Source organism: Mauremys reevesii, linkage group 2 (genome assembly GCF_016161935.1).
Source record: "Mauremys reevesii isolate NIE-2019 linkage group 2, ASM1616193v1, whole genome shotgun sequence".
Classification (NCBI taxonomy): Eukaryota; Metazoa; Chordata; order Testudines; family Geoemydidae; genus Mauremys; species Mauremys reevesii.
The window spans coordinates 82,010,501-82,037,359 of NC_052624.1; the positions used below are offsets into that span (position 1 = coordinate 82,010,501).

The window sequence follows — 26,859 nt, forward strand, 5'->3', positions numbered from 1 at the left end:
AGTCAGCCAGCATGGGCCAGATGCAGGTGTCTAATTGCAATGAAGACTTACCCTAAGAGTGCCAATTAGTGTCATTTTTTGAGGGAATTTTTCGGGATGGGTAAGTGTTCACTGGGAATGACTGAGACCATTAAATCAATTTTCCATACGCTAACAAACAGCCATCAGATGGTAATAGCTTTCAGCAGCCATTTACCTATGAAGGATTTAAACTGGCAACCTACCTGTGAGATTCTCTCTACTCCTGTTATTAATCACCTGAATCATACAGTTCCTTGAGCTGTCATCTTCATTGAATAGTCCAGATAAGGATTTTAATCTTAGAATGTTCTTAAAGTTTCTGAAATGATGTTTCAAATTAATTATGAATTGGGTATCACAGTGAGTAAAATTCGCTGTAGCCCAAGTCAGCTTTAAATAGCATGGCCATTTTTCCTAAGTCCATGGCACATTCAAGTCTTAAACACAGAAATTCAGAAAGTATTAGCTTTGAGGTGTTTTGGAACTATTTCAACTTAGAACATTCTAGAGGAAATGTATGATAGTTTGCACCCCCTCAAACATAAAATCATGGAGCATGAATATACAATTGTTCAACAGGGATTGTATGAAAGACTAAAAGCTAACCTTTTCTCTAAAATAATTATAACAACTTCCAAATGCTTTTCTAATTCTCCCACCCCAAGTTTCTTACACTGACTTGAAAAGAATGCTCTAACTATTGAGTGTAATGATGTTGCTTATAAGACCTTAATAGCAAGTATTTCATTTCAGCAGTTAGATTTGGATACCATCTCTGGAAAATGTATGCTTTCACTTGTCTTTCATTTGGTATTAGCTCAAATAACTGCATTTATACTACAAAAAGATTATTGGTAATCACATCCAAAGAGAAAAAACCAGGAGATATTTAAAAAAAAAAACACAACACAAATCTTCAAACTGGATGGCTTAGAAAAAGACACAACCATTGATGTTTAAATCACTTATTCAAATATAGTTCTGCTGACTAAAGACTGAATCAGTCTAGCATCCAATGGCCTATGTAAAATCAGCTTCAAGTTTAGCTCCCAGTGCAGAGATGGTTCTCAGCGCTGAAGACTTATCCAGATCAGAAACGGGATCCTTGTTGGCAGACACAGAAAAGGACAAAGGACTAAATAAGTATGAAGACTAAATAAAGCTATCATCCCAAGAGGGGCTTGACAGAACATTATAGAATACGGACTTGTCTCAAAGACAAAGGGCAAGCTGATGCCGCAGCCCGGTGTTAACAAAGCTGATGGGCCATCACCCATCAAATGGCAATTCTTTAGCAAGTAAGGGGGGTAGAGAAAGAGAGCTGCTTCTTAGCAAAGAAACAGCATGAGGTCGCCTTCCTCCACCAAAACCCGTCTCTTGGGCTCTGTCTACGCTAGCAGTTTTGTTGAGAAACTTTAGTTAGTCATGGGTGTGAAAAAAACACACACCCCGACTGACATAAGTTTCATTGACAAAAGCACTGGTGTGGACAGTGCTGTGTTGGCAGGAGGTGCTCTCCTGCCGACATAGCTACCACCACTCATTGGGGTATACAATAAACTTGTATTGTTTTATCTAATCCACTGTGTTTAAGTTAAATTGTCTGGGTAACTCCATTTATGATAACTGGTGTATATGATTCCTTTAAAGAAATAAAGGACTTCATAGTTTTGGACTGTCTAGGAGAGGTCTGGGCATACATTTCTGGGGGGGAATCCATAGGGTGACCAGACAGCAAATGTGAAAAATTGGGACGGGGGTGGGGGATAATAGGAGCCCATATAAGAAAAAGACCCAAAAATCAGGACTGTCCCTATAAAATCAGGACATTTGGTCACTCTAGAAATCCAGGACTGTGTGTGTTGGGGTCACCCTGCAGTATAACCAAGACAGGTGAGAGCCACGTGTGGCTGGCAGGCTGCAGTTACACACAGACACTCAGGGGGTGGCTTGCGTGCTGGAAGGCTGTTTGTGAGTGGGCCAGGTGGGAGCTACTACCAGCAAGGAGTTGTAAGGCACCCAAGATTGCAGGGCAGGGGTGACACAGTCCTTCACTGGTCTGGATAGCATCATGGTATGTCACAAATACCATTTACCCAAATCCTAGAAATTTCAGTTTCCAAAAAAGGTAGATTGAATAAAAAAAAAAAAAAAAAAAAAAGGTGGTTGTCAGAATTCACTATTATTGTTGATAATATCCAGTATAGTTGGCTTCTTAGTAGTTCTTCAGTTAGAATTTTTTGTACACATGTGCATTTCAGAAATAGTCCATTTTTTTACATTTAAGAAAGATTTCCAAAAGATGGTTATCCAAAGATTTACTATATAGCAACATTTACATCTTTGGTATTTTTCACAAGCTCCTCAATTACCTATTCCTGTTCTAAAGGCTGCAGTTACAAATGCTCCAGTAAATAGTCTGATGGTCACAGACACCTGTATTCTAAGTAATTTCTATGTGCTGAGTTTTTAGAAAAGTGCTGCGGGTGCTGTGATATACAACATAAATATTCCACAAAATATTGTATTTGCATTCAGGTACTGACAGACATTAATCTCAAATCTTTTATACTCTCCAACACAATCAAAATGTGGAACAAAATTCCTATGATTTTCATGAGCTAGAAATCGGATATGGATTACGAGCTTTTCAAATAAAACAGTCGCTTTTAGCTATCCACACAGGAGAAGAAAACATGTTAGCAGGTCTCCTATAACAGCTTAACCTTTGGGAAGAACCCTTCTTTAAAATCACCTCTATAACATGATTAAGATTTTATGCAATGCTGTTTTGCTTGAGTGGATGTGTGTCACACTGATACAGGAAGATTTAGTTTGTGTTCTGCACATTAATATACTGTAAAAGTAGATGTTTATAGAAAAGCAAAGGCTGGAGGAGGTTGTCAAATTAATGGCAAAAATAAGACAAAAAGTTCTTCATTAACAGGCTCATTTGTCTTAGATCAGGAAATCCTTGGTGTCAACAAGATTTTTAGATCTTTATTTTTATTTAATGCTCAGAAACATCAAGTCTGCAACAATTACTATGTGATATAATATAGAAGAAGTTGAATCCTGAGGTTAATTTAGAACTAGAATGCTTTTAGAGAGAGCGATATTTTAATAATAGACTTCCTGTCACATAAGATTAATCCTTGATAATCTGCTTCAAAAATTCACACATGCCTCTGCATTGCCATCCATCTCCCTTTCTACCAAAATCCTTGAGAGACTATATTCAAACTTTGAATGCTGCCTTTTGGACAAAACCTGAAAAATCCAGACATGAACAGCTTCAGAATGTGGATGCACTATTAAACTATTTGTCACAAACTGTCAACATTCAGTGCAGCACTCACCAGCATTTAAACAAAGTTAGCAGCACTAATTGCTTCAGCTTAGCCTTCAAGAGTCTCTGGACTGAGAGTGATAAGGACCAATGAACCTTGGCTTCAGACAACTCTCTAAAGCTTTTAAACACTTCTAAATTGCAGAAATAAATACAGTTGACTAATGTTCCCATAATTTTATATTTAGTAAAAGATAAGTACAAGAACTTCAAACATATCACTATTGAAAAGTCACCCTTTCTAAGAAGAGACATTAAATATTTATTCCTACTCATCTTGGTCCATGCACATGTCTATGGCAGGATCATCAATTCCAGGGTGCGAATACTTTGATTTTAAAACTACAGTTTTTAAGAATTGTTGCAACTGTTAGACCGTTTGGCAAAGGACACAATATTATACTAAATGGAATCCGACATTGGACTAAATTGAATCCATGACAACAGACAGTTTGCGGCAATGTTAATCATTATTCATTGATAAAATTTAATATGAAAATGAAGGTTAATTACCAGTATCAGGAGTCCTTTGAGATGAGTCTCTGCATATTCATACTTGTGGGATCAAAGCACCTGCACAGTGTGCCATCAGAATCTTTGGGGAGCAATGTCCACTGGGACCACTCACCCCTCCTTGCCTATCCCCACAGGGTTAAAAACTGGGGCGTGGTCTCAAGCACCATTTAGTTCCTCTAATCATCAAAGGTGTGGCAAATCTAGATAGCACACAGTGTCCTCCATGCTTCTCTCCACCCATTTTCTGACCTGTGGGGAGCTATCTTTGTTTGTAGCCAGTCAGCTTTTCTTAAGAAAAAGAAAAGGATGGCACCCATCCAATGCGGAAATCATCTTCTCTGGCAAAGGCATGAGGGCAGCCTTATACCCTTACTGCGGGGGGAAGGGAGGCTCTCCACGCCCTGGTGATTATGTCTGGCAGTCTGGCAATTAAACTTCATCCACGAAGAAGTCTGCTTACACACAAAAGTACAGTATTTTTTAATTTAAAGATATTTATATGTAAGCTGATCCATGACTGGCTGAGGCTAACAACAGGTTTGTTCTCTAAGACAACCAAGATATAGCAGATAAGTCATCACAATGATCCTGAATATCTATCAGGTTTATTGATCAGCATCTATCATATAAGATTACTGATCCAAATTATTTGGCCTGACTCAATGGGAAATTCCGAGATGGTATACCGCCTTCTGGGGATTCCCCTGTGAGTCCCAACCAGTTATAGAACCTGCATAACTGTCTTTTTTGCCAGGTTCTTTCCTCCGCAACCCCTGGTGTAGAGGACTAATAAAAGCTGTGGAGGGCCATGTCAGGGTGGAATTGCAGTGCATAGGCAATCCAGCAATCCATGGCTGGCAGGCATAAATTAGAGCAGCCTGAGTCTGCCCTAATCTACATGAAGCCAGTGTAGGACCTATTCCAGAATCAGGAAGCTGTGATTGGTTCTTTTTTGACCCCCTCAGTGCAGATAAGAATCTGGCCCATTAAATTTGCATAAATTACAATACTGATAAAAGTGCAATAGAACAGTGCCACAAAAATCAACATTTTCTACTTTGAAAATAAGATTCAATTTTTTAAAGAATCTCACACATGCGCATGCTGGAACTTTTAGGCACATATAAGATAGTACCAAGTTGAATGCGTGGATCTAGGCAGGCTGAAATTAGGCCAGAACTACATATGGCCAGCGTCTGGGCATGCACACACATTCCGAAAGGGCAAACAGCTTTGGAATTCTGAAGAGGGTCTTCAATTCATCATCCTACTATACTGCTCACACGACACAGCTGCAGTTCAAAGCTGCAAATTCATCATATCTCTTTGCAGCTTCTGGTAAACTTGAATATCAACTGTAACAGCGGCCATGGCAAATGTGCATGGCATAGGAAACCTGTGGCAAAGCTCAAAGAGTGGACTGTAAGGCATTTCACCACACTGATGACAAAGACTGGAGAAAGACAACAGTGAAGAAGAACGTTGCCATGTGCAACACTCATTGCAGGTCATTTGTATCTAATACATGTTTGCTAAAGAAATATTATCCTTCTCTTCCATCTCTGCTGCCAAAATCCCTGACCATGCCTTGATAACCTATCACCTTGACTCCAGTGACCACCTTCTCCACAGTTCACTGACAACCTTCCCTTTCCTAGTCCACTGCATCAACCACATGCTGTCTGAATTCATTGATGGTTAATACAACCATGACTTTTGTTGGAAAATACATAGTAGGTAAAAGTATTGTAATAATCATGAAATATATAGAAAATGAAATCATGGCATAAATCTGCAGATTACAATGAGTTCTATGATATTTTACTGATGTATCCTGGTGCTGTCTACATTTAGAAAGCAGAGGGCAAATGTTTTCAAATGTTAGTCATAACAAGAGACTAATGGTGTCTTGTAAGCACATAATTGATAATAATTACTAATTATTATTATCTACATATAATGATGAGTATAGCAATAATGCCACTGTCAGTGAAAAGTCATATTTTATGACTATCATCTTCAAAAAGCTACAGCTGAACCTCAGAGTTACAAACACTTCGGAAATGGAGGTTGTTCAGAACTCTGAAATGTTCGTAACTCTGACCAAAATGTTATGGTTGTTCTTTCAAAAGTCTACAACTGAACATTGACTTAATGCAGCTTTGAAACTTTACTATGTGGAAGAAAAATGCTGCTTTTAGCCATCTTAATTTAAACGAAACAAGCACAGAAACAGTTTCCTTACCTTGTTAAATCTTTTTTTTTTAAACTTTCCCTTAACTTTTTTAGTAGTTTTAGTAGTTTACATTTAACACAGTACTGTACTGTATCTGCTTTTTATAGGGGGTGTGGGTGTGTCTGCTGCTGCCTGATTGCATACTTTCAGTTCCAAATGAGGTGTGTAGTTGACTGGTCAGTTTGTAACTCTGAGGTCCTACTGTCTATATAACAGTCTGGGCAAAATTACCATGAAATAGGACATTTTAAAAGTATGAATAAAGCCATAAACAATACTTACAGCTTTTAAACAACAGAATGAAGGAGAAACTTAATGAAGGGAGCATATGTAGGAGGTTTTTGAGTAAGTAACCCATGATATGGAAAAAATTAGAATGGCCTTCAAAAAAAAAGACATGGACAAGCTGAAACTAAACAGATATAAATTAAAAATAATGTACTTGTCTTTCTGAAATATCACATGGCAAGTAGAAGTGAGAAAGACATCTTCTCTGCTTTTACTATCCCAAAAGAGAGAGAATTTTTGGTCACAAGAGTGTAATATAGCAGATCAAAATATTTAGTCACAGATGCTGTTTAAAAAGACTGGGACCAGATGTTTTTTATCCAGTTCCAATAGAAACTTTTGTATAAAAGCAGTGCCCTATTTTTCTTCCTACTCATCTACAAAATGTCAAGTGATACACGGACTTTCTGTTGAACAAGGGAAAAGAGCATCTCAAGTGCTTCAGCCAACCAATTATCTATAGAAATAACTGTATATCATCTAAAAGTAAAGGTTTCCACAGAGAAGGCTCTGTTTGAAAAATAGAGAAAGTGATGTCTTCAAAAGTAGGGCTTAATGGAATGCAAAGTTGCAAAGGTTTAATTAAATATGAGGTTTTAAAATTCATTTAGTTAAACCCATACAAAAGGTTTTGTGGAGACCAAGTATACTCATACCTGGCTTATACAAATTTAGCTCAAATCAATAAAGAACAGGTTTATGCCAAAGATGAAATAAGCCATTTTTAAACCAAAGTAAGAGTGTTTACATAAGGTTTTGCAAGGGTTTTCCTAAATCAGTTTAAAAGCTGATTTAAGTTAAACTGGTAGAACTTCTGGGTGTCAATAAGGTTTTAGACTCCAGAATAAATTTACTCAGAGAAAAGGATTCCAAGATTACACACCCACCCACACCCACACCCACCCCATGATATTTCTAATTGTATCCAATGTATGGATTCCATCCCCAAATGGTCTAAGTTAAATACAGTTAGAGAGTAACAATGGGAAAGAAAAGTAAAGAAGTAAAGGTTAGAAATAAAAGGTATGTTTTTAGGTGAAACTGAAAGAAGGTGTACTCATAATGGACAGCTACAAAAAGGCTATTCTAGACGGCAGGAGTATCAAAGGAAAAGGCTTTGACCATTAGAACGATATTTTGCACATCTATATAATCTCAAAGTGATTTACAAACTTTACTGAATTCAACTTCTCAACATTCCTGTGAGTAGGTAAATATTATCACCCTTTTACAAGTAGAAAAAGTAAATCACTGGGGAGGTGAGTAGGGAGTAGAACCCAGATTGCCTTAGTCTTTGTCCTGAGATGCTTTCTTGCATGAACAATGGAGGGTGGAAAGTCAGCCAGGAGGCCAATAGGAAGTGAGCAGTCAGTGGATTGGATAGTGGCAAGGTGACTTTACAAGCATGTAAAACAGTTCAAGGAGTAAATAAAAAATGTTTTTAAGTGTTTCTGGTGTCATCAGCTGTTGCAGGGAAAGCATGGATCCTTAATTTGGATCTAGATTGCTAAATGTAAGATAGGGTCAGCCACTGGGAAAACGTAACAAAAACCTCAAAACAAAATAAATTCCTACAAATGGATGTGCAGGTCAGCTCTCCACTGCACTGATCTGGCCTCTCCAGCAGCAGCACTTGATCTCAGTGATTGACAGAGTGCACTACTTTCAGTAGAGTCAATTAAACACAGCAGAAGAGGAATACTGGCTCAATGGCAGAATAATGAATAATATCAATTCTTACTGTGTATAGTACTTTTCATCTTCAAAGCTCTGTGAAAACTTTAAATTGTCAGTGACATATTGATTGGACTGAGACTATCCTTCAGCTAGAAATCAAAATAAATACTGACTGCTAAATAATACACAGAATACGAGGTGATAACTATTGAGAGCTGTGTTTTGAATTTCACCCTCTACAAGCATCCAACAGCTTACAAGGTATATCTCACAAACTACGCAGCGACACTGCTGTCATTACATCTTAATTTATCATCTCTAATTACATTAATAGTTTGTGTCACTAATGGCACATTGTATTTACTATAATTGCTACACTTTCATTAAAAAGGAAAAAAATCCTTGTACCTGATATTTATTTTCTCCAAAAATGACATAGCCACAAATCCTGATATGTGGGTTGAGTTGTATCCTGCCTCACTGTCGTAACAGGGAGGTGTAAAGATGTCACTTAAATTGCACTGCAGAATGAATCTGTATGAAGCTGTAATCTCTAGGGACCAGGAAGTGGCCATCCCTCATATGGTTGAGTGACAGGGTAAAAGTTTGAGGACAAGTCTCCCTTTTGCAGGATCACTTGCTTTCTCCATGTGGAGAATGAGAGAATTATGGATAGTATTTTTTATAAATATCATTTGCCCCTCACAGTATCTGTTTGATATTAAACTGCCTGACTGCCAAGAGTTAAATCCAAGGAGGCTGTTAGGGAAGAAACCAAGAGGAAACAAAACAATGGCAAAGACAAGACATCTTAGGCACAGGGATCCCCAAAGGGACTAAGATAACAGTGGCTGGGCCAGTGATTGGGAAGTAGCTACCTATGTGGCTCCGTAGAGTCACAGTTTCTAAAGCCAGAAAGGACGATTGTGATCATCTAGTCTGACCTCCTCTATAGCACAGGCCATAGAACTTCCCCAAAACAATTTGTAAGGCAGATCTTTTAGAAAAAAAACATCCACGCTTGTTTTAAAAATGGTCAGTGATGGAGAATCCACTATGACCCGTGGTAAATTGGTCCAATGATTAATTGCTCTCACTGTTAGGCTGACAGCATATGATCAAAGGGGATCCTAAACCTCAAAAATGCTAACTTTGGGTGAAGTGGATTAATGCTGACACCCAAACTGACAGGAACACACAGAGACTTCCATTATTAAGGAGGCTGACTCTACCAACCCAGAGATGGGAATAAGTTGGACCTACTTGAGCTATAGATAGACAGGTTAAGCTTGGGAAAGGAAATGTGTCTAAGACATTTTGTTGCATCAACTTATTTTTCTAAATGCTGTGTTGCTTTGGCAATTAAATACTACTTTGTTTTGAAGACACTGTTTCTGAGTCACTTTAATCAGCCTCAGATCACAGCTACCCAGGGTTTACAGATGCCAAACCATCAAACCCTGTCAGACTAACATGGTTGGTAAGCAAGGGGCTGAAGTCCAGAGATGCAATCTAAGAGTGGTTTGACTATGGGGTTCCAACTAGCAAGAGGTGCAGGATGCTAGGCCTGTCACCTGAGAGGTAAATTCAAGAGGGACAAAAAGGGATCAAAAGCACAGTTCTCACCCTGTAATTGTGACATAGCCTGGAGGCAATAGCTCTTGTTGAACAGACATCACATGGGCAAATGCAGATGGCAGAACCTATTTCTTTCAGGCAACAGACGCATTCATACCCTCACACATTTTCACCAAGAAGGTTGGTGGTGATTGGACATCTAACGTAGTGAATGCCAGTGAAAATGAGGTAGGATCAGAAGAGGCTAAAATAGAGAAAGAACAAGTTAAAAATTACATGGACAATTTAGATGTCTTCAAGTCACCAGGGTCTGATGAAATGCATCCTAGAATTCTCAAGGAGCTGACTGAGGAGATATCAGCGCCATTAGCGATTATCTTTGAAAAGTCATGGAAGACGGGAGAGATTCTAGAAGACTGGAAAAGGATAAATATAGTATCAATCTATACAAAGGGAAATAAGGACAACTCAGGGAATCACAGACCAGTCATCTTAACTTCTGTACCCGGAAAGATAATGAAGCAAATTAAGCAATCAATTTTGCAAACATCTAGAAGATAATAAGGTGATAAGTAACAGTCAGCATGGATTTGTCAAAAACAAATTGTGTCAAATCAATCTGATAGCTTTCATTGACAGGGTAACAAGTCTTGTGGATGGAAGGGAAGTGGTAGATGTGGTATATCTTGACTTTAGTGAAGCTTTTGATACCGTCTCATGTGACCCTCTCAAAAATAAACTAGGGAAATGCAATCTAGATGGAGCTACTATAAGGTGGGTGCAACACTGGTTGGAAAACCGCTCCCAGAGAGTAGTTTTCAGTGATTCATAGTCATGCTGGAAGGGCATAACCAGTGGGGTCCCGCAGGGATCAGTTCTGGGTCTGGTTCTGTTCAATATCTTCATCAATGATTTAGATAATGGCAAACAGAGTACACTTAAAGTTTGCGGACGATACCAAGATGAGAGGGGTTGCAACTGGTGCTTTCTCAGCACTAAGATTTCACAAATACTTTACAGTGGTTCAGTGAAACACAACAGAGGTGGGGTAACAAGGCAAAGGAAGACAGAATAGGTCAGAGAGCCAGCTCTCTCATAAGGAAGGGCCAGTGTCCAGTCTATGTGATAATTAAGAGAATTTTGGAAACTGGACCTGGAGTACAAGTATGGTGGAAGAAAGGTAGAAAAAGGTCCTCCAAAGGTGTGGATAAGTTATAAGACTTTGCAGGCTTATCTGGATCTCAGAACCTTTTGCAGTTTGCCTATAACTAAATTATAGATCTATAAATGACACATGACCTTTTTTATTAAAAAATGTTAATGCTGGATTGTTGCTGCCAGGGGAGTCACTTTTTCAGTGTGCAAGATTTAACAGACTTTAATAATAAGACATGCATAAAGACATTTGAAATCTAATTAATCTCTTGACATTTGACTAAAAAGTCAAAGCAGTGGACCACAAGATGAATGGGATACTTCACCTGTGAAGGTTGATTATTATCTTTCTTTCATGAGGTGCAAATGAGTTATTAAGATCCTTCTACAAAGTTTTATTGTAGCTCTGTCCCTTTTTTAATAACTGTTCACACCTTGAGTGCTTACTATGTTTTCTTAATATAGTGTTGGATGTAATGATTGCTGTACGCTGTCGTTTTGTGTTTTCCCTTTATACTTCCAGTTTTAGAGAAACTACTCCCACTCTCATTTGCCATAAAGAGCTGTTAAGGTTTATTTTAAAGCTGGTTGTGTCATTCTCGGTGGTAATAGCCTGGAACTTTCATTTCCATTTTAGTTCGTGAGATTCAACACACTTGGCAACTCCAAACACAGCGGGATAAAGTTTGGCATATGTTCCACCTAGGGCTGTCAATTAAGCACAGTTAAAATGGTACCAACTGTAAAATACTGTCAGAGAAAAAAGTTACTAAGTGTATCTGAGATGGCATTATCTCAAGATATTGGTTTCAAGATCTGATCACCAAGAGTTAAAGTTAATGATCAGATATGAAGAAGAATCATTAATCCATTAAGAGCCTTTTTAACGATTAAGAATATTCTCCTTCTCAACTTCCTTTTTGTATGAGTTGTCAAGTGACATTTTTCACCTTGTTCTGCCTTGAGATTTGTATATACTTTGGCAGAGAGTAGGCTTATAAACTAAAGTTTTAAAAGACAAACACCTGATGGTTGGTACATTGAAAGAAAGAATCCTATGAGACCTCGAACAGTACCAATCTTTTAGATGAGACTTAAACATGACCAAAATACTTTTGGTTATTTGAGACCTGATTATACTTTTCACAAGAGACTGACTGTTAGTCCCTGTGTCCTTGCTGAATTCCAGCCTGGGTAATTATACTGGGCCATATCATGCTGATTATTAAGCAGAACTCTCCATTTACTTTAATGGGACATACAGTCCAGTTACATATGTTATTCTCTTTTTCACCTAGAAACATTACAGGGGAGCATCATTACACATCTGATGTGTACCATGACATAAAAGGCTGTAGTTCAGAGGCGAGAGATGTTACTTCATTGTAGTCTACATAAAGGATTTTGGAATCAAAGCAGCTAAAATGTAAGGCATTGTTATCAATATGAAACTGCAGAAATAATCATGAAACAAGACCCATCATGCAAGATTGATTGAGGAAGGGAGAAAAAGTAACATGTAGACTGTAACCCACTCTATAATCTTCATAATCTAATACAACTCCTCTGGGAAGGAAAAAGACAGTAAATTCCAAAGGCTAAAAGGTACAAAACTAATGGGAATGACTAGGATCTATGACTGATCTGCCTTCAAAAATATTGGTTTCCTGGCAGCTGAAGAGAGAGAATCATAGTCAGAATAGGAAGGGGGGTTTTAGTTGCTAGTGTTTGAACTGTTAAAAAAACAAATTCAATAACTTCCTGTAAGGCATCATTTGAACATAAATAAAGATAAAAGAAGCAAAACAAAGGTATCTTTAGGGCATAATTTATAATATCTTTATGAGTGATCGTCTTGGAATTATGAATTTACTTTAACATAAAAGGGAGCATCAGCAGTATAACTTTTCAGGACTGACTTCATAATCGGAGTCTCATATAATGTTCAGTGTGTATATAGAGCTTTTCATTTTCAAAGCACTAAGTACATTAACTTATTAATTCTCACACTACTGTGGGGAAGCAAGAGAACACTAACTACCTGTTATGCTCTATCCCACTATTACTGCCCCATGGACCAAAATACTTCAAGAGCACAGGGAGCTCCACTTGTCTTGGCTAGGGAGCTGAAACCGAGGGATAAGAATCCTCTAGGGTAGGATCTTTAAAGAACTATAAAAGGCCCTATTTTACAGATGGGAAAACTAAAACTGAGAGAGACTCTCCCAAGGTCACAGACAGAATATTATCTCCTAGACTACTAGATCATGTCCTGCTCTGTCTATAAAGATGACAAAAAATCAGGAACTTGAGATAGCGCCATACGAATTTTAAAATGTCTTTATGCAACAGGAAAGAATTCTAAAGTTATTGTGGGTGTGACACATGGCCAGAAAGGGTTAAGCGCCCTGCAGGATAAATGACTCAAATTCAAACCTTAAAGACATATGGGAAGATAATGTCTGTGTTTTTGTGTATTTACATATATATGGGTAGTGGTCAACAATGTAATCAACAGTCCCTTTCTGTGCTGTATTCTGTTAATTCAGAGATCCAAAAACCATCCTGGCATTTAAATGAATTGTAAACATGGGATATCGCTGTATTCATCTCTTTTTGAAGTGTATAGTAAATCACCTGTGTATGATGGAAAAACAGGCATTTGCCTTAAGTTAGTCTGTGTGAATAATCAACCACAATGCTTAGGAAATGAGGGCCTATTGTTCCCCAAGGGACTCCAACCTGTCAAAGAAGGCCTGAATTGTATAAAAGATGTTTGGGTCCCAATCCTTTTTATCTCAGAGCTGCTTCAGGTTTCATGCAGGGGAAGCCTAAGTCACAAGGACTGAGATCCCAGTTCTGACTGGACAGCCCTGAAATATAAACAATGGACTATAACCTATGGACTATTTCTGAAAGAACTCTTAGCAACTACAAAGCTCATCATCTCTGCTATGAATCTGAACCTCAAGAATTGAACTCATGTCTGTATGTATACTGATCTTTTAACCATACTCTCTCTCTTCTTTTTTAATAAATTTTAGTTTAGTTAATAAGAATTGGCTGTAAGTGTGTTTTTGGGTAAAATCTGGAATATTCATTAACCTGGGAGGTAATGTGTCTGATCCTTTGGGATTGGTAGAAACTTTTCTTTTTTATATGATGAAATAAGATTTTTGGTAATCTTCATCATTCCTGACTTGGGTATCGGGGTGGAGGCCTGAGACTGGGTTACTCTGAGGGAACTGGGTTGTTGGCTTCTGGACAACTAGTGAGGTAACAAAGAAGCTGTTTTGTGCTGTCTTGTTAAATCTAAATATTAAAAAATCCACCAGCTTTGGGGATTGTCTGCCCCATTCTTTGCAGTTCACCCTAATTGAGTGACCTCAGCTGGCTCTCCCAGGACCCTGGTCACAGTGGGAAATGAGAAAAGGTAACCAAGTCCTCTGTTTTGCTTTAGGACAGCTTTCTTCCCACCTTCACTTGGACAGTAGAACTTTCAGGTCCATCATTACCAGATCAGTATTTCTGTAATTATTTTATAGACTTGGGTCTCAGAAGTTGTGAACTTTAGGATTAGGCCCTCAATCAATAAGACACTGGCTACGCTTCAGGTATTTAGTACCCTGAAGATAGTCTCAGCACTCTTAGGAACTGGCTAAGACAGAGAAATGGTTTCTGGTTGCTGTGAAGTACATCCAGGTAAGGGCACTGAAATGCGGTGAGCCTCAACTAGTCATATCCAATCCCAACTGGGACTCTCCCTTCTCCAAGCCGGTCCTCTCCATGTCACATCTGCCTTCAATAATGTTTCTAGCCCAATTCCTCAAGCCACAAACTACCCTGAGCGATGAGACACAAAGTAGATTAGAGGAGGGAAAGAGCTAGCACATTGCAAAGTAATGTGAAAAGTAAATGAGAGTGGAACCCAGCAGACTACACGGAGACAGGCAGGGGCATGATGCTTGCTGAGGAGTCCTAACGTAATTTAAATGTATTATTTTGTATTTTTTTTTGAAAAGGCAAAGTCTTTCAAAGAATTACAAACTACATATGACCAGTGGTGAGCTGGAGCCGGTCGTGTGAACCGGTTGTTAAATTTTGAAGCAGTTTTAGAACTGCTTGTTAACCCGCTTTCCTGCGAGAAGCGGGCGCTGCGGCTTTGATGGGCTCCAGCTGGGAAGTGTTTAATTCCTCCCCCGGCCGCCAGGGGTGCTGCGCTGTGGGAGCCATGTGAGCCGCCACCTGGCCCTGTTGCTGCTGCTGCTCCCCCAACCCCTGGCCCTGGGGCTCCCACTGCTGCTTGGTGGGTCCCCAGCCCGTCTCCAGCCAGCCCCTGCCGCACCCCCTCCCCTGCCCGCACCAGCCCCACACCCCCCGCCCTGCCTACAGCCAGCCCCACACCTCTTGCCTGCACCAGCCCCACATCCCCTGCCCTGCCTGCAGCCAGCCCCGCACCCCCTGCCCACAGCCAGCCCCTGCCACAACCCCTGCCCTGTCTCCAGCCAATCCCTGCTGCACCCCATTGCCCGAAGCCAGCCAGCCCAACACCTGTCTCCAGCCAGCCCCGCATCCCCTCCCCGCAGCCAGCCCCTACCGCACCCCCTGCCCTGCCCGCAGCCAGCCCTTGCCGCACACCCTGCCCGCAGCCAGCCCCTGCCGACCCCCTGCCCTGCCCTCACCAGCCCCGCCCCCCCGCCCTACCCGCAGCCAGCTCCGTAACCCCTGCCCTGCCCACAGCCAACCCCTGCCGCACCCTCTGCCCTGCCCGCACCAGCCCCTGCTGCACCCCTGCCCTGCCCTCAGCCAGCCCCGTAACCCCTGCCCTGCCCGCAACCAGCCCCTGCCGCACCCCCTGCCCTGCCCGCAGCCAGCCCCTGCCACACCCCCTGCCCTGCCTGCAGCCAGCCCCTGCCGCACCCCCTGCCCTGCCCGCAGCCAGCCCCTGCCGCACCCCCTGCCCTGCCTGAAGCCAGCCAGTCCCGCACTCCTCTGTCTCCAGCTCTGCCAACTCCTGCTGCACCCCCCTGCGGCCCTGCTCAAAGCCAGCCAGCCACGCACTTCTCCGTCTCCAGCCCTGCCAACCCCTGCCACACACCCATGTCCCTGCCCGAAGCCAGCCAGCCACGCACACCCCTGGCCTGCCTCCAGCCAACCCCGCACCCTCTTATCTCCAGCCAGCTCCGCACTCCCTGCCCTGCCTGCAGCCAGCCCCTACCTCCAGTCAGCCCCTGCCCTGCCTCCAGCCAGCCCCACACCCCCGTCTCCAGCCAGCTCTGCACCCCTTGCCCTGCCCACAGCCAGCCCCACACCTCCTGTCTCCAGCCAACCCCGCACCCTCCTGTCTCCAGCCAACCCCGCACCCTCCTGTCTCCAGCCAACCCCGCACCCCCTGCCCTGGCCACAGCCAGCCCCACAACCCCTGCCTCCAGCTAGCCCTGCCCCACACTCCTGTCTGCAGCCAGCCCCATGTCCACTGGTGCCCTGCAGTTCCCAGGGCAGTAACCCTGCACACCTGCTTCAATGAGGGGGGCAGGGAGCAGCTGGGACCCACTCATGTGCACACCCTAGGGTGACCAGACAACAAGTGTGAAAAATTGGGGTGGGGGTGGGGGGTAATAGGAGCCTATATAAGAGAAAGACCCAGAAATCGGGACTGTCCCTATAAAATTGGGACATCTGGTCACTCTAGCACACCCCCAGGGAGTGGCGGGGACTCACACATGTGAAACAGAGCTCATTTCTAGTTTAGGCCCATCTTTTTAAAAAAAGAACTTTAGGTCAGGTTAACATACATCCATATTTTCCTGGACATGTCAGGCTCTTTGGTTCTTAAATTGCCGTCCGGGAGGAATTTTTAAAATTCCCTTCTGGGAAAATATGGGCATATGGTAACCCTACTGGTACAAAAAATACATACTGTGGCACATTCCTTAAATCAGAACTTTTTATAGGGAGCCAGTTGTTCAGATTTTGGCAGCTCATCACTGCATATGACTAATAAAACAACATAACAAAAAACCAAAAACAAATGTTAAACAGCTCATATATAGGTCTTCTGATCTGTACATACCTATTTAAATGATTTCGTACTTAGGTATGGGGAAATCAACAATGTTTATCAAGAAATTAGGGTGCCTTTTTGAGTCTAATGAGGAAATACATATAGTGAGGAGTTTATTTAAAAATATTTTCCAGGTGTTGTGAATTATAATTTATGTGATTCCATAATTTAGGCTGTAATACTGTTAATACAAAAATTTGTATTAAAAATTATGAAAAGATCAATGCATATGCACCAGCGAGTAGTCAGATTTAAAGTGTTAATGAAATTAATTTTAAAATTAAACAGAACAGAAGGGCTTTCTCTGTATTAGGAGTAATCTGTTTACATGCAACATTTCAATTAAGTACATGTCCTAAACTGATAAAAATACTATTAGCACCAGGATTTTAATATTTTAATTACTCAAATTTTTAAGGTCAAGAGGGGCCATTTTGAAACCATCTGAGCTCCTGTACAAGATAGGTCCTTAGAACCTCACCCAGTAATTTCTGCATCCAGCCTGTAAACCCATAACTTCTGTTTGAAGTTCTAATATATCATTATTATTTATATAGCAGTCTGTATATGCCTGAAGCTCTATACAACACACAAAAGAAAGAACTTGCTCCAAACAGTTTACAATCAAATTCACAGAATTATGATAACACAAGTGACAACTATTCAGGTGCAGTGTTGCAGATTTTGTCTTGTTGGCCTGTTAATGTTTCCTTACTCACAAAGCCAACTATTACAAGGTACTATTGTTAATAAGTAATTACAAATGGTCTATGCTAGCAAAATGCAAAATTCATTGATAAACTTTCAAACAAAAGTATTCTCATTTCAACAACAGAAATTTCTCACTACATCTTGTAAACTGAAGCCAAATTCTCTATTTCAATACATTTTATTACTGAATCCCTTTTATTTAGATGTGTAATGGTTTTCATATTTAGAACCACTGAAGTCAATGGGGCTCCTCTTGGGTGCATCAGGCTGCCCTTACACATGACAATGTAGGACTGGGACATTAATTAGTAAGAAAGAAGTTTATAGTCATAGAGTGACTGGCCCTTTCACAGGTGTAAATAGGAAGGTAGGGAGAATACAAGGAGCCTCCCTTCTTCCTGCGTGTTCCAGGTGTGCAAGGACCAGATACAATCAAAGTTCATGTGCTCTGGGCTCTGTACCACCCTTACACGAAGTTGTGCCTTAAAGGTACAATTTAGCTTTCACTTAGTCACTCCTTTAGGAACTGTCAGCTACAGTACATAATTAAGTACACTAAGTAGAAAAGCTCATGCTACGATACACAAGTAGGCAAATCTTTGCAGTGAGAAGGATGCCAAATATAAGAAACACATACCTTGTTCATAAAGTAAAGTCATGTTTGTATTTTTGTGGGCAACCAGATTATTCAATAATGCAATTACACTCTGCATGGTATTACCCAGCACACTGTCCTGGTGCTCCTGTAATACAAATAAAATTAAACAACAAATAAAACATCTTCCAATACATATTCTTATTGCAAGTTTAACAGTAGACTATTTCTTGCAAAATGTAATGGGAAATATTATCCAATTCCTTTAAAATTTAACAATGATTATAGCACAGTAACAATTACAGTACCATGACCTCTTACAAAGGTTGTTTAAGAGGCTATTACCTGCACTAAAACCTCAGATCTGAATTTCACATGTGCCATTTTGTCATAGATTAGTTGGGAAAAAAAAAACCTGGACAACCCTGAACTTTTAAATTTGGATTAGAACTTTACCAACCTCTAATCACCTCGTATTCAGAACTGATGTATATTTTCACTACATTACATTTCTCTTACAGACTATTCTCATTTTATTTAGCTTTAGTTTGAGGTGCCACAGAAAGCCATGAAATTCTTTTGTTATTTTGTGACTAAATACACCAGCGGGCAAGATTTTTCATAAATGTAATACTGAGGTTAATATTAGGGCTGTCAAGTGATTAATCGCGATTAATTGTGCTATTAAACAATAATAGACTACCATTTATATAAATATTTTTGGATGTTTTCCGCATTTTCAAATATATTGATTTCAGTTACAACATGGAATACAAAGTGTACAGTGCTCACTTTATTTTTTATTATAAATATTTGCACTGTAAAAATAAAATAGTATTTTTCAATTTACTTAATACAAGTACTGTACTGCAATATCTTTATTATGAAAGTTGAACTTACAAATGTAGAATTATGTACCAAAAATAACTGCATTCAAAAATAAAACAATGTAAAACTTTAGCGCCTACAAGTCCATTCAGTCCTATTTCTTGGTCAGCCAATTGCTCAGACAAACAAGTTTGTTTACATTTGCAGGAGATGCTGCTGCCTGCTTCTTGTTTACAATATCATCTGAAAGTGAGAACAGGTGTTCACATGGCACTGTGCCAGATGTGCTGAAGATTCATATATCCCTTCATGCTTCAACCAATATTCCAGAGGACATGAGTCCATGCTGATGATGGGTTCTGTTTGATAACGATCCAAAGCAGTGCATGTTCATTTTTATCATCTGAGTCAGATGCCACCAGTTGATTTTCTTTTTTGGTGGTTTGGGTTCTGTAGTTTCCGCATTGGAGAGCTGCTCTTTTAAGACTTTTGAAAGCATGCTCCACACCTCATCCCTCTCAGATTTTGGAAGGCACTTCAGATTTTTAAATCTTGGGTCGCATTCTTTAGCTATCTTTAGAAATCTCACATTGGTACCTTCTCTTTGCGTTTTGTCAACTCTACAGTGAAAGTGTTCTTAAAACAAACAACATGCTGGGTCATCATCTGAGACTGCTATAACATGAAATATATGGCAGAATGCGGGTAAAACACAGAGCAGGAGACGTACAATTCTCCCCCAAGGAGTTCAGTCACAAATTTAATTAACGCATTATTTTTTTTTTTACCAGGCATCATCAGCATGGAAGCATGTCCTCTGGAATGGTGGCCAAAACATGAAGGGGCATACGAAAGTTTAGGATATCTGGCATGTAAATACCTTACAACGCTGGCTACAAAAATGCCATGAGAATGTCTGTTCTCACTTTCAGATGACACTATAAATAAGAAGTGGGCAGCATTATCTCCCGTAAATGTAAACAAACTTGTTTCTCTTAGCAATTGGCTGAACAAGAAGTAGGACCAAGTGGACTTGCAGGCTCTAAAGTTCTGCATTATTTTGCTTTTGAGTGTAGTTATGTAACAAAAAAATCTACACTTTTGGTTGTGCTTTCACGATAAAGAGATTGCATTATGGTACTTTACTCCTGAGGGGAATTCTGCGCCACTGCACGTGCGCAGAATTCATGTTGCCCACAGTTTTCTTTGCTTCCCTGAAGAAAAATGACTTTCTGACAGGGAAGCAAAGGGAAGCTGCAAGAGCAGTCACACATCACTCTCTGGCAGCACAGGTACAACGTTTCAGGCACCGAGAGCAGCTGGCGGAAAGGTAAATCACCACGGGGCTGGGGACACTCCAGCCAGTGGCTCCTACCCTGAGATGGGATCAGCTGCTAGTCCTGGCTAGGCTGGAGGCAGGAGAGGATGGGACTTCCTTTTCCTCTGAAAGGAGTGGCTGGGGCTGTGTCAGACCCACCCCCAAAAACCTCCCCCAGCTGCAGGAAGCTCATCATCCTCCCCTGCTTCCTCCCCCATCACTCCTCAGCTGTGGGGGGAGGGGTCACTGTATGGGATCCCTGCACGCAAATCCCCATTCTGATGCCCCACCCTGAGCCCCCACATCCTGACCCCAACACCACTGACCCCCAACTAGCTGCACCCAGACCCCACCCCACCAAGCCCCACTCCCCCAGCACCCAGACCCTTCTGCTGAGCCCCAACCACCTTCACCTGGAAGCCCCCGCAGAGTTCCATTACCCCTGCACCTGGAACCTCCCTAAGGAGCCTCTGTGCATCCAGATCTCCCCATTCCTAAACCCCCCCACTGAGCTGCCTAGACCCAGATTGTCCCACACAGAATCCTCCCACCCCACTCCTGGATCCCCCCCGAATGAGTCCCTCCATACTTGGATCCTGCCTGTTTGAGCCTGCCTGCCCCACATCTGGTGCACCTGGAGCAGAGGGGCAGGGCCCCAGGGTGTTTCTTGGGCAGGCTCAGGCCTTGTGCTATGTCAGGGTCGGGTGCAGCCTCACCACTGAGTCCATGTCCTTGAGTTGGGAGGCTGCAGGGCGATCTTCCACCTTCATGCAGCCAGTGGCCTGTGCTCCCCACTGCCATGCTGGAGCCTCTGCATTTGTTTATTGACAAATAAAACTTGCAGAATTTTGAATAATTTTAAAATATTGTGCATAGCATTTTTAATTTTTTGGCGCAGAATGCCACCAGAAGTAGGTACTTGTATGAGGTGAATTGAAAAACACTATTTCTTTTATCATTTTACAATGCAAACATTTGTAATAAAAATTAAGTGAGCACTGTACACTTTGTATTCTGTGTTGTAACTGAAATCAATATATTTGAAAATGTACCATCCAAAATATTTAATAAGTTTAAATTGGTATTCTATTGTTTAACAACATGCTATTAAAACCGCGATTAATCGTGACTAATTTTTTTTTTTAGTTAAATGCGTGAGTTAACTGCAATTGACAGTCCTAGTTAATATATAATACATGGAGGCCACCCATATTTACATATATAGTTTCATGATTCTCAGTGAGGCTCATTGTTGACAGATTGTTTCAGTGAAGTGACAGAATATTCTATATTGCTAAATTCAAGGTGTTCTTGATCACAAGAAAAATGTTTTGTCTCTACTGTCCTTAAAAATATGCTGTAATCAATCTGAAAGGTGTGAAAAATTGTGGTGTGATCAGTAATAATTAGCTTGACAACTAGACACTAGTACAGGAACACTATGAGCTTGTGACAAGGGTGGTGTCAAATCTGTGCCAAATATAAATACAATTAAAATATTTTAAATCTCAATTGGGATGTTCAAAAAACAGTGGATTGAATGTGTGCTCAAATGGGAATTATTTCTGAAACTCTGGCTACAGTGTCTTTAGTATACAGATGACATGCAGCAACATTTCTTCTTTCTATCAGAAATGGATGATGCAGGGTCAGTTTTTGCTTGCTTCCTAGCATTAGGATTTGCATAAAAGTAAACTAGCTGAATCTTAATTTGTACAAATCTGAAATAATGACAGTGGGTTAGAGGCAGGGAAAGGATTTCAAGAGTATGGTGAAGATGACTTCAGACCCCATTAAATACAGGGTTTAGCCATGCAATTTGCAACTTGATGCTCTAAGACAGTGGTTCTCAAACTTTTGTACTGGTGACCCCTTTCACATAGCAAACCTCTGAGTGCAACCCCCCTCATAAATTAAAAACACTTTAAAATATATTTAACACCATTATAAATGCAGGAGACAAAGCGGGATTTGGGGTGGAGGCTGACAGCTCACAATCCCCCCCATGTAATAACCCCACAACCCCCTGAGGGGTCCCACCCCCCCAATATGAGAACCCCTGCTCTAAGACCACAGTCTTCCTCTGGAATCTCAGCTACCTCCTCTGAATAGATATCTGTGACCTTATCTCTCAGGTCTGCTATTACCACAATAATGGCAATATGTCCTACTTTGGGATATTCTTGATGACCACTCAGATGTTACAGATGGTGCTGAATGCAACTGGTTGACTGTTAGCTAGTAACAGTCACAAGGAATAAGTTATTGCTTTTCTTTAAATAGTTCCTTCCTATTCAACTTCTGGGTGCAATTCAAGTTGTTGTCTCTTATCTATAAAGCCCTGAATGGCTTGGGTCCCCACTATCAGAGAGACAACCTCTCTTTCCACATATTATCATCACAGCATTTGAGATAAGGTAGAGCATTTGAGAGCCTAGATGTAACCATCATGTGGTTAGTAGCTGGGAATTCTCAGTGGGGGGTCTCTTGACTCTGGAACTGACTTTCCTCAAGGGTCTGCTTGACTTTAGGATACAATGCAAAGCCTAAAATATAGGCTGATATATTTAAATACAATGTTGGAAAGTATAAATGTAAGCTCCTTTAAAAAAATAAAGTAACCAAAACAGAAAAGTGATGTCATATGGCAATGCTATTGAAAAGCAATTTTGAAATATATTCTTAGGGGGACTTCAAGTTTTCAGATAAGCATTACTAATACATCAACAAGATACATGTTCATCTGATAGTCATGCTTGGAGAACAATTAATAAACACCAAGAAGATATACTTTATTCACAACAAAATTAACTAATGATATATTCTGTAGAAAACCAGTTCCTAAGAGAAACAAAAATGCAAAGCTAGTAAAAAGATCACTGTTTATGACAAAATGACAGATGACACTCGGTGTCAAGTACTTTCTATGGAACTATAATAAATTTATCATTCTGAGACCAAAGCACTATATATTTGATGTAAATATCTTGTAATCAGGTTCACCTTTTTAAATATACACCTCTACCCCGATATAACGCTGTCCTTGAGAGCCAAAAAAATCTTACCACATTATAGGTGAATCCACGTTATATCAAACTTGCTTTGATCTGCCGGAGCACTGCTTTACCGCGTTATATCCGAATTCGTGTTATATCGGGTCGCGCTATATCAGGGTAGAGGTGTACAATTGTAACAGAGAACTTGGTACTTGTGCAGCATTGCAATCTTTTGCATCCCCACAGTTAGTAGCACTTAAATTAAGCCATATTTCTTAAAATGGAAAATCAATCAACTGTGTTATATAACTCTCTAAAGAAAGATTGTTGCACAGGTGCCTTTGCCTCTATTAAAGCAGTATCAAATGAAGTTTATCGTACTATAACCTACACAATTCTAGATTTCGGGATGTAATTCTAGGTATCTAAGAGAGAAAAATACTCTCAATAAATAAAATATTATTTTAGGTGTCCAACTTAGAGCAAAATAGTATACTCAGCTAGATTACTGAAGTTTTATTCTCTTTATATATATACATATGCATATACATACACACACATACATCCCTACCCTAATATAATGTGACCCTATATAACATGAATTCTGATATAACGCAGTAAAGCAGCGCTCCGGGGGATCAAAGCAAGTTCAATATAACGCGGTTTCACCTATAACATGGTAAGATTTTTTGGCTCTCGAGGACAGCGTTATAATGCGGTAGAGGTGTATTAGTAAAACTATTAAATATATATATAAAATGAATTATGGCTAGGTGTCATGAAGCCACAGGTATGCCTTACCTACACCTAAGGTGTCACTGATGGCTGTTAGGCTAGATTTGTAAGGTTTATGTAGAAAATATTTAATTTCTAAATAATCCATCAATGAGCAAAGCTGATCTAATTTGTGTGCAAGACACCACATACTGTGGATACTTAATGAACAGTGCACTTGACAGCTTTAATAAAACATAGCATTTGCCAACAGAGATAATTAGAATTGAAGCAGCAAACTTCTAGTGTTTGGCAACACAGATGAAACAACTTCATTAAAATGTACAGCTTCGGCAAATGAAAGGCAGGAAAGCACTGGACCCTGAAGAATCAGCCTTCTCAAAACTAATTGCTTCAGTGCTTAAACAGGACAGCTATGAAATACCAAGGGCATAACAAGGAAATACTAGTTTAAAAAATCGGCTTCTCAAAGAGCACTGCACTGTATTTAGGCCATTAAACTTTTTATTCTCATTTGAAGGGTTGTGTGTTAATGGAAGAAATCACTCACACTGTTTTAAAACCAATAAGGTAAGTAAATTTAAATTAGCTACATGGACCTGTGAGTTTCATGCAGATGCTATTGTATAAATCCCAGTAATAACTTTTTTCTTCCTTTTAGTGCATCAGAACTTAAAAACAACACATCCAGACTTCAGCATTTTAACTACTTTGTTAGATAACACTGAAACCAGACTGCAATTGTGATAAAAGTTAATCACCTGGAGACTGTACATAACATGTACATGCCCCCCTAAGCATTTATTTGGCTGACAGTCTGGAAAATAAAAATGCTTTAAGGGTTAACTTCAGAGATATGCTGTAATTAAATTAAAGGATACCATGACATTTCACACAGTAATTCTAGTCCACTCAATGGAATTACAGTGGTTAAACTGCAATTATTTTAGGAGCTCTCTTTCTCAAGCACATGACCTATGAACACAAGTTAGTTAGTTAATATGAAATCACAAGATATTTTACTATTTCTTACCATAAATCAATTGATACAAAAATATTATAAAAATAAAATATAGCCAGATTACTTCTTAGAAGGCTGTATTTTTTGTTTGTTGTCAAAAACTCTTGACAAAAGTGCAGGTTTATATTTTACTGGGCATAGTTTATTCTCTCTGTCAGTGAATATCAATGAGCAAAATAGAAGCCTCTATATACAGTGTCTCTGGAAGCAGAAAATCATTATATCGTTAGTATACAGCCTATAAGGGACTTTGTCAGCAAACATATGCACCATTCTTCAACCATAAAAGTAAGCTAATTGAGAAACAAGTCAATTCTGCCTAGTTATATACTTGACTACTCAGGCTTTTAAAGTTTTGTTGCTTTAGATCAGTGGACTAGTCTACATAAAACTGAACGTTGGTAAACATGAATCTCAATATTAATTTAATATTGTCTTCTGTAGATGATCTAACTTAAAATAGGGATTATGTTTTAACAACCTGATATCATCTCCAAAGGAAAAAATATAGCTCTGATGACTTCACCTTTCAAAACCATTCTTACTGATATGTAATAAATATGTCTAATAAATATAACATTTCAAAAGATTACAGTAGGTTGCTGGTCATGTAGCGAGGAGGTAGCCTACCACTTTGGCAATCCAGTTCAGGAGTAATCATGGATATCCAGCTTCTTGGATGTATCACAATGTTGGTCTATGCAGTGCACACAGGGGAAAGGAGATGTCTTGTGCCTTTCACTAAAATTCTTATTGGGGAGTCATAAAAGGGGTATGCAAGCTTCAGACATCAAAGAAAAATAGTAGCTCAGAGTGATTGCTTGGGGGTAATGAAGGAAGAAAGCATGTGTGTGAAAATACGCAGTTATTTCAAGCACCACACCAACAGACAAGGCACTGAAAACGTGGGTTGTTGTTCTCCTATCCCATCATAACAAGTGGTACAGAAAATTAAAACAAATATTTAATAGTGTTATATTTTATTTTCTCCTCTTCCCAGTGGGGGGTATTTACCCCAGCCATCAACACATAGGTTTCTTCTCTGCTCAAGCCCTACTCAGATTATGCAAGCTTTTAACACAGCCCAGATAAGCCCTCTTCTTGCATTCTGGAAATCAATCATGGTGTCCCCTTTATTTCCCCTATTCTGTTGTTTGATGGCTATAGTTGCATTCTTGCCTCCTATGTTAACAAGCAGCTTGTTATGAGCCAGAGGAAAAGTTACTTATAGCAACTGGGGTTCTTTAAGAGTGTTGCCTCTGCATATTTACATTTGTGGGATGCAATTCCAGAAAAGATGAGATTTGGTAATCTTCTAGAAAAGCAGTTTCTGTTGGTACTACATAAGTGCTCCCTGGAAGCACCAAATATTTAGAGTTAAGGCTATAAATGGGCCGTGGGACCCCACTCTTCTCATTTCCTTCTGTAAAGAAGAGTCCTGTGGAAGGGGGGATAGCAGGCAGGTTTCATGAAGACACAGGCAACATGCCTCCAAGAACCATAATTACTAGAGCAACTATTTTTCCTTCTCTGAGGTGGTTGCTGCATATTCCAGCTAGTGAGGGTCTAATGAGCACTACCACCTCTGGGAGGTAGGTTTAGGTGTTATAATTAATAAGAATTGCAGAATTACCCTACCACAGTGAACATCAGTTCTAGATGTTAGATCAAGAGAGTAGAGCTGAGTGTGTTCAGAACTTTAGGTAAATGACCTGCAGAGGTCTAAGGAGGAAACATTCTGGAAGCATGTCAGCAGTGCTGCCCTATGCCT

At 40.0% G+C, this 26,859-nt stretch overlaps 1 protein-coding gene across 7 annotated transcripts in view; it reads right to left on the reverse strand.

The window, feature by feature from the left end:
• Positions 1 to 26,859, reverse strand: part of ULK4 (unc-51 like kinase 4) — a 425,848-nt gene that overhangs the window by 117,987 nt on the left and 281,002 nt on the right. For 6 of the 7 annotated variants that reach the window (XR_005594699.1, XM_039526400.1, XM_039526397.1 and 3 more), the window contains one exon: positions 18,233 to 18,338. Coding sequence is in view for 6 of the 7 variants with exons in the window: in XM_039526400.1 (XP_039382334.1) it covers positions 18,233 to 18,338 (106 nt within the window). In the remaining variant the exon portion in view is untranslated. Of the gene's footprint in view, positions 1 to 18,232; positions 18,339 to 25,259; positions 25,290 to 26,859 lie in introns of those variants that run through there. The other variant, XM_039526405.1, reaches the window with a different exon arrangement.